Source organism: Gadus macrocephalus, chromosome 17 (genome assembly GCF_031168955.1).
Source record: "Gadus macrocephalus chromosome 17, ASM3116895v1".
In the NCBI taxonomy this organism is placed as follows: Eukaryota; Metazoa; Chordata; class Actinopteri; order Gadiformes; family Gadidae; genus Gadus; species Gadus macrocephalus.
Genome location: NC_082398.1, coordinates 1406625 through 1415664, shown reverse-complemented (window position 1 = coordinate 1415664; position 9040 = coordinate 1406625). Strand labels below are relative to the sequence as shown.

Below are 9040 nucleotides of genomic sequence, written 5' to 3'. Positions count from 1 at the left end.
GTGAATACTGTGAGAGTAATAGTGAATACTGTGGGAGTAATAGTGAATACTGTGGGAGTAATAGTGAATACTGTGAGAGTAATAGTGAATACTGTGAGAGTAATAGTGAATACTGTGGGAGTAATAGTGAATACTGTGGGAGTAGTAGTGAATACTGTGGGAGTAATAGTGAATACTGTGGGAGTAGTAGTGAATACTGTGGGAGTAATAGTGAATACTGTGGGAGTAATAGTGAATACTGTGGGAGCAATAGTGAATACTGTGAGAGTAATAGTGAATACTGTGGGAGTAGTAGTGAATACTGTGGGAGTAATAGTGAATACTGTGGGAGTAATAGTGAATACTGTGGGAGTAATAGTGAATACTGTGAGAGTAATAGTGAATACTGTGGGAGTAATAGTGAATACTGTGGGAGTAATAGTGAATACTGTGAGAGTAATAGTGAATACTGTGGGAGTAATAGTGAATACTGTGAGAGTAATAGTGAATACTGTGGGAGTAATAGTGAATACTGTGGGAGTAGTAGTGAATACTGTGGGAGTAATAGTGAATACTGTGGGAGTAATAGTGAATACTGTGAGAGTAATAGTGAATACTGTGGGAGTAATAGTGAATACTGTGGGAGTAATAGTGAATACTGTGAGAGTAATAGTGAATACTGTGTGAGTAATAGTGAATAATAATGTAACATAATGTGAATAGAAACGTGTGCCTCATAGTGAATAAGTGTGTGAATAATAATGTGTGACTTATAGTGAACAATAATGTCTGAATAAGAGTGAATAATTATGTGTGAATGATAGTGAAGGATAACCTGTGACTTAAAGTGAACAATAGTGTCTGAATAAGAGTCAATAATTAAGTGTGATTAATCGGGAAAAACAAGGTGTGCCTAATAGTGATTAATAAGGAACAGTCAGTTCAGGCTCTCTGTCTCTGGCTGCGTCTCAACAGACCGGGTCTCCACCATGAGCAGGTTGACCTCTGACCTCTGAACCCCATGCTGGGAGGGGCAGGGGTTACGGTTTAGCCGGAGTCACGGTCAGTGTAAAATGAACCGGGCCCTCTTCAGGGGTCATGGGTCAGCAGTCACGCAGTGAGTCCCGCCCACGGCCGCTGAGCCCTTTTAGCCCAGCGAGGGATCGATGGCCCTGATGGAACGCCCGTCACACGCCGCCGCCCTAACGAGACACGAGCTAACGAGGGCCCTGTCACGCTGGAGAACAGGGGGGCCGTGGCCCATCGAGTAAAGAAGTGTGTCAGGTATGATGCAGAGAGAGAGAGAGAGAGAGAGAGAGAGAGAGAGAGAGAGAGAGAGAGGGGGGAGAGAGAGGGGGAGGGAGAGAGTTTTTTTATGTCTGATTTGCGTCTCCATGCCAACGTGGCGCTTGAAACATTGATGACATCACGTGACTCGTTTAATGACATCGTATTGAGAGGCAGGAGGATGTCATTATTTCCTGCCATGAAAATGCAAATACATGTTTGTGTGTTACGGTTATTACTCTCCTCTAGATCGCCCAGCCAAAGAGGCAAAACGATTGATTACACAATCCCTTTGTTCTTGCTACCTGAAGATATTTTGCATTAGACAAAAAAAAAACTAGAAAGAATAGAAATACTATTTTACCATTTCTGATTCTTTGCATTCTTCACAACAACAACGGAATAAAACCCCACAAATGTCTCCACACATCTGTCGTTGGATCCCGCTACAGACCGTCTGAATCCACCAGATGATATCTCCCAGCAGCACCACCCCCCCCCCCCCCCCCCCCCCCCCACAGTAACACCAGCTGGAGCTGGAGCACCTACCTTCCAGGGGCGTGTCATCGCACAGCAGGCCCAGCTCCTGTAGCCCCCCGGAGGGGAGCCCCTCCATCACGAGAGAGGACAGCTTCTGATCCAGCTCCTCCAGGGAGGACACCCGCAGGGCCTGGTAACCCAGGGGGGGGAGAGGGTGAGTGGGGAGAGGCACCGGGCGGAGCTGCCTCTACACCCTCCGGGTCAGAGGTAAGCAGTCAAAACACAGCTCCTTCTGTCCACGACCCAAGACTCAAGACTCACCGGTTCAGAGGTCACCTACACCCTGTATAGCCCCCCCTTACACTCTTATTGTGTGTTGTACGTCCTGATACTTAATGTACACTCTTATTGTATGTTGTACGTCCTGGCACTCAAAAATAGTGCTTAGCAACGTTCTTAGTGTCCTAGCTGTCTCTGTTGTGTACGGGGAATGGGTTAACCTAGAGATTGTTAGTGCTTGAAACTGGTTTCTATGAACATCCTTTCTGTACCGACAGCGATATATTGTTGATTCTCTTTCTTCAGACAGATGTACTTATTGTAAGACGCTTTGGATAAAAGCGTCTAAATGTAAATGAGAATGTTCAGCAGCATAAATTAACAGTATAGGCCTTTTATTGAGGTAAACAACGACCACCCAACATCTAGCATCTTTTACACAAGTTATATTATAGGTTTTATCCAATCCGGCTAATACAGATTCCTAAATTATTCGATGGAAGATAAAGAACAGAAAATCGCTGATACCTCACAGTGCCAATTACGCACCACGATGAAGCAATTTACACGGTAAACTGCGTGCTTCCGATCGACCCTTCTCACAGTCCTGGTTTTAAAGAACTTTGAACATTTATTTTTATATGGCCGTCAGTCTCTTGGCAGGGTTCAGCGTTGGCAGCGGCAGGTGGGTGGGGAGAGATTGCAAGTTCAGCACAAGTCTAGTAATCAGATTGAGTGTTGGAGACAGGATGTGAGCTGCCAGCTCCTCGGGTTGGAACAGTAAACAGCAGAAGCCCCCGACAGAGGGAACAGAACCAGACAGCTTCTCTACCCTGGGTCCCATCTCGGGAGGGTGTGCAGAGAACCTTTATAGACTCATGACTTCACTATCTACTACCTAACTTATGTCAACGCAGTTCTAGTGGAAGAAGTAACTAGAGTCTCTACTACCTACACTACTCAATCTATTATTAACCTGAGATGTATTTTATCATCTCATTTATTCTATAAATAGTTAATTATTATTTCTCCATTCAACCACATAATAATTGGAATGTAGTCCTCTACTGCAATGTATCACTCCAGGTACTCACTATACTGTAGTCTAAGAAAGTTAAGAAACGACAAAAGTTAAGAAAAAAAGCTTCAAAAAGAGATACGATAATGGCTGTCAGTGACTGTCAATCATCCGGGCCATAAGCACCTGACACATGAAGTCCACGGGGTCGGCGGCCTGGGTCAGCAGCTGGCCGATGTCGTCCAGCGGGGTGTAGTACGTGACGTGGGCGGTGTCCACGGCGCACGCACCGCAGTACAGTGTCACGGCCACCCTCCCACTGGGAAAGTCTGAGAGCACAGCGACACGGGAGACTGAGGGAAGGGCTGATTGTCGTCCCACGTTCACGCAGTCGGGAACCTTTATGGTTCTGCGTCGGGTTTTAGTGAGCGGACCAATCACAGCCCTTGCCGCTGCGTCGCCTCGACGGCAGGTTACGATTTTTGGGAGGCGCACGTCCGGCCCTTGCGGTGGACGCATGGAGGGTCCGCAAGGACGTAAGGGGTCCGTAACCCCCTTGCATTGCGTGAACTTGGGACCATAATCAGCCCTTTAGCCCGACAGCTAATGCACAGAAACATTGATCGATAGCATCAACATGCTCATCTTTTTGTGGTAGACCCTCACCCTCTCACCTGGGGGGCCTGACCCTCACCCTCTCACCTGGGGGGGCCTGACCCTCACCCTCTCACCTGGGGGGGCCTGACCCTCACCCTCTCACCCTCTCACCTGGGGGGGCCTGACCCTCACCCTCTCACCTGGGGGGCCTGACCCTCACCCTCTCACCTGGGGGGGCCTGACCCTCACCCTCTCACCTGGGGGGGCCTGACCCTCACCCTCTCACCCTCTCACCTGGGGGGCCTGACCCTCACCCTCTCACCTGGGGGGGCCTGACCCTCACCCTCTCACCCTCTCACCTGGGGGGCCTGACCCTCACCCTCTCACCTGGGGGGGCCTGACCCTCACCCTCTCACCCTCTCACCTGGGGGGGCCTGACCCTCACCCTCTCACCTGGGGGGGCCTGACCCTCACCCTCTCACCTGGGGGGGCCTGACCCTCACCCTCTCACCCTCTCACCTGGGGGGCCTGACCCTCACCCTCTCACCTGGGGGGGCCTGACCCTCACCCTCTCACCCTCTCACCTGGGGGGCCTGACCCTCACCCTCTCACCTGGAGGGGGCTGGACCAGCAGCACGTGTTGGTTCCAGCGCTCGGGCCTCACTCTCACGCTGTGGCCGTGGCGGTGGGTGAACTCCAGCTCCACGTCGCCGCCGTCCGCCGCCGCCGCCGCCGCCTTATCTCTGAGCAGAACAAACATCTCCCCGGAGCCCTGCGCAGACAAACACTCTGTACCACCTGGGCAGCGCACGGGGGCTGGAGGAGGCAACAGCTCTCTGGCGCCCGGAGACCTCACATTTACCTTTACCTTAACACTACATTTACATCCTCTTATCCAAAGCGACATACAGTAAAGTACTTTTGTCAGAAGAAAGAGAAACAACAATAAATCGCTGTCGGTACATTGTAAGTGCCAAGCACTAACCATCACTAGGTTAACCCATTACCGTATACAACAGAGATAGCTAGGAGAAGACGCTACACAATGCTAAGGACTATTTTCCAGAAAGATCCAGAAGGGTTTGAGGTTCTGTGCTGGTGACTACGTCCTCTTGAGTTCAAGGTAAACCAGACTGACGGTTTTCAGCAGCACAGAGGTTCATATTTCCTGACACGACGATGCAATGATCGACAATACTATATCGCTGTGAGCACAGTACGGAGACACAGAGTAAACGGAGAGCCTCACCCCACAGGGAACTCTGAGCGGGACCACCCGAAGGCCGTGCGGGGGTCCGGGGTCCCGCGGGGAACCTGTAACCCCGGTCTCGGGCCTGGGGGGCGTGGTTACAACTGCAGAAAAACGGCGTGATAGAAATGTGTCAATTCCTCGGGTTGTGCAAGTCTTGTCCTCAGAGAGAAGTGCCAGTGACGCATGAGTCACGTCAGAGAAGGGCTCAGGGATAACGCCCAAATGTCCTGCTACCGTTTGCATGCTGGTGCTTTATTGCACACGGCGGGTACAATAACAAGGCTGTGATTGCCAAATAGAGACAATTTATAATCACATCCTCAAAATATTTCATACCTCATCCAGCTTTTCTCCTAAAAGAAACACCTACATTTAAACAAGGGCTGATGAATGCCGTAGTGTACTGTTCATTTTAGCAGGCGGGAGAGGAAATAGTGGCCGTATTTGCATCAAATATTGCCTCCACTACCTTAATAAAGATACGTTTTAAACAGAGCTCTGTGCTGTGGAGCTGAGCCTCTCACTGTTACAGAGTGAGTTTACACCCCAGTATAACACGCAAGTATAACACTTTTACATTTTACATCGGTACCGTTACTACAAAAGGAACACATTTTAGAAACCCTCTTTACAAAAATTCTGATTGTAAAGCTTGACTGGAGTACATCCGGTCTTTTGTAACCAGTAACCCTGCAAGACCTAACCTTCAGTCCTCCCCAGAAACAAAGAAATAAAGCAGAATCAGCCGTGAAGACGGAGATAATTGGTCATTAAGCAGAGGAGACCGTCCAATTATTCTGAAGGGAATGAGCATCGAATCGTTCGGATGTCGAGAACGACGACTCTGATCTAGGGGACGAAGGCGACTTGATAAATATGTTGATGAGCCGTTTGAATAAAAAAAAAAAAGGCCTTATTCTCCCAGCAGGCCACAGCCCGCTCTCAGGAGGACGCAGTGTTGTGCTGACGGAGGTGTGAGGGTCTCTACGGGCCGGTGGAGCGAGACACCGACTGCAGGGTGTCATCCGGGAGGCACGAAGGTCGCACTTACTAGCTACCGCTAGTCTACGCTGACTAGTTAGTGGCTTACTCTGAGAAGCAGTGTAAGACATGGTGCATCAGTTCCCAGCGTACGTTCTCTCTGATGTCTGACTTTGCTTTGCCTCAGCCCGTTTCCTCCCCCATCCCAGCCTCCCCCAGCCTCCCTCAGCCTCCCCCAGCCTCCCTCAGCCTCCCCCATCCTCCCTCAGCCTCCCTCCCCCATCCTCCCCCAGCCTCACCCATCCTTCCTCATCCTCCCCCAGCCTCCCCCAGCCTCCCTCCCCCATCCTCCCTCAGCCTCCCCCAGCCTCCCCCATCCTCCCTCAGCCTCCCCCATCCTCCCCCAGCCTCCCCCATCCTCCCCCAGCCTCCCTCCCTCAGCCTCCCCCAGCCTCCCCCATCCTCCCCCAGCCTCCCTCCCTCAGCCTCCCCCAGCCTCCCCCATCCTCCCCCAGCCTCCCCCAGCCTCCCCCAGCCTCCCCCAGCCTCCCTCCCCCAGTTTCCCTCCCCCATCCTCCCCCAGCCTCCCCCATCCTCCCCCAGCCTCACCCATCCTTCCTCATCCTCCCTCATCCTCCCGCAGCCTCCCCCAGCCTCCCTCCCCCAGCCTCCCTCCCCCATCCTCCCTCAGCCTCCCCCATCCTCCCCCAGCCTCCCCCAGCCTCCCCTCAGCTCCGCTCTCTCTCGACTCACCGCTCGGCGCGTCATTGGTCCCCGCCCCCGCCTGTCCGTCGGGGGCGGGCCCCCGCGAGCCCCTCCTCCCCGCCTCCCCCCACACCACCCTGACGACGGCGTCCAGGTACTCCTCGGGCCCCTGCTCCGTGGACACCACCAGGCAGCGGTCGGCCTGCAGGGGCACCAGGCCCAGCAGGGGGGCCAGGCCCTCCAGCCCGCACAGCAGCACCACCACGCTGGCCGCCGGCGTCAGGACGCGGCACAGGAAGAAGCGCCGCACGCGGCACGGGCGCCCCCCGCCGCCGCAGCCGCCGTCCTGCTGCACCTGCTCCACCAGGGCGGGGGTCAGGACCAGCAGCTTGCAGCGGTACCGGGCCAGCGCCAGGGGGTCGTGGAGCTGGCCGGCGGTCACCGTGGCGATGTCGAAGAGGCGGATGGCGTCGTGGGGCAGCTGGTCGGTGAAGACGGAGTGGAGGTAGGAGGCCCACTGCGCGGCCTCGGGCTCGTAGAGGATCAGCAGGTCCTGGGCTGGGGGGCGGGGGGGGGGGACCAGGGTAAGGGGTAGGGCTGGACGATTCATCGGATCCAAATCGAAACCGCGATGCAAACGAACGCGGTAGTATGCAAATCGCAAAGGCTGCCATTCTTTATTTTTTTATTTGTTACTGACTTGAAATCAGTACGATTCATTTATTTTAATTTTACAATTCAGTTTATAATATAAATTTATAATATAAATTAATCTCAACACATGGGCCTGGCCTAAAGGAAAGAGCAGTTTTTATGTTGACTGCTTCCAACTGCTGTTGGTCATACTAAAGAATGATTTATTTGTTTTTAAGGACATTAAAAATAAATATAAGGAACTTAATCAATTATAAAATTGCACATTAAATCGCAATCGCAATATTGGTCAAAATAATTGCAATTCGATTATTTCCCCAAATCGTTCAGCCCTGTCTACATCATAGTAAACAGCTTTACGCGGCGTTCACACACTGTACACGGCCGTCGACGGATCTCATTGAGTTCGCACGGGGCGCTCTCGAAAATGCATTGTGGGTACGTCCGTTCCGTCGGCGCCATGGCCTGCGTCAAAAAGTTGAGAAATGTTAAACTTTTCAGGCAGCGACGGATCCGTCGGCCAATCAGATCGCGTCCCCCATACGTCAGACACGCCCTCCGTCCTCCGTTGACGGACATGTACAGTGTGAACGCGGCGTAAAGCTGTTTACTATGATGTAGTCTTCAGCTGTTAACTATGATGTAGTCTTCAGCTGTTAACTATGATGTAGTCTCCAGCTCTTTACTATGATGTAGACTTCAGCTGTTTACTATGATGTAGTCTCCAGCTGTTAACTATGATGTAGTCTCCAGCTCTTTACTATGATGTAGTCTACAGCTGTTTACTAGGATGTAGTCTCCAGCTGTTTACTAGGATGTAGTCTCCAGCTGTTTACTAGGATGTAGACTTCAGCTGGTATGATGTAGTCTCCAGCTGTTTACTAGGATGTCGTTTTCAGCTGATTATTATGGTTTATTCCATTTGAAGAGACATACAGTGCAGACGAGTTGGCCTTTGCGTCCGTATGAATGGCGTTATATAAGTATTATTATTTACTTATTCCTTACTTTGACCTGAATACATTTTACTTTAATTAACATTGATCGAGCCTCGAGTCGTTTGTGAAGTGAGCTCAACTATTGAATGGCTTTGGAACCCCACGCATTTTACATCATATCAGTGAACAACACGAACACACTCACTGCACTATTCTGAAATTCACATTTACATTTAGGACACTTTTATCCAAAGCGATTTACAACCATTCATTCACACATTCACACAGCGACGGCGACGGAGTCCACCACACAAGGCAACAGTCATCAGGAGCAGTCAGGGCCAGGAGTCTCGCTCAGGGACACCTCGACACTGCTATGAGGAGCCGGGGATCGAACTAGCGACCTTACGGTTAGCACTCGCCCTCAACACTCAAATGTTGCTTCCAAGTTCAAAATGCAGCAAGCCGTGGCAACACGGACTCACAGTACAGAAACCCACCGACGTGGTGGTCGACCAATCATCTCCCTCTCCCCATCACCACCACCCCCTCCCATGGAGACATCGTTAGGATGGTTATAATGACGATTCAATTAAAAGTTAGCAGCCTACCTGATTGGGTCATGCTTCAGCCTCCGTCTGTCTCTTTTGCTCAACAGAAGTGAGGAGAGCACAAGGTTTTCCTGTCAACCCGCATTGATAACAGCTTCCTGCTCGCCCTGCTGGACAGGGAAGGAGGAAAGACCCGTGAAATATAATTCAAATTTACATCACCAATGAGGAAAATAAGTTGCTAAGATACAGAAACATTGTAAAACTTCTTTTTTGCATTTACATTTAGGGGATTATGCTGACGCTTTTACCCAGAGGA

At 51.2% G+C, this 9040-nt stretch overlaps 1 protein-coding gene across 1 annotated transcript in view; it reads right to left on the bottom strand.

The window, feature by feature from the left end:
- Nucleotides 1-7694, bottom strand: part of LOC132445706 (B-cell scaffold protein with ankyrin repeats-like) — a 10541-nt gene extending 2847 nt beyond the window's left edge. Inside the window, exons 1-6 of the mRNA XM_060035821.1 lie at nt 7613-7694; nt 6627-7136; nt 4890-5146; nt 4253-4412; nt 3230-3372; nt 1816-1936 (exon numbers count right to left, since the gene is read on the bottom strand). Of these exons, the coding sequence (XP_059891804.1) occupies nt 1816-1936; nt 3230-3372; nt 4253-4412; nt 4890-5146; nt 6627-7136; nt 7613-7694 (1273 nt within the window). The remainder of the gene's footprint in view (nt 1-1815; nt 1937-3229; nt 3373-4252; nt 4413-4889; nt 5147-6626; nt 7137-7612) is intronic.
- Nucleotides 7695-9040: the final 1346 nt, after the last annotated feature.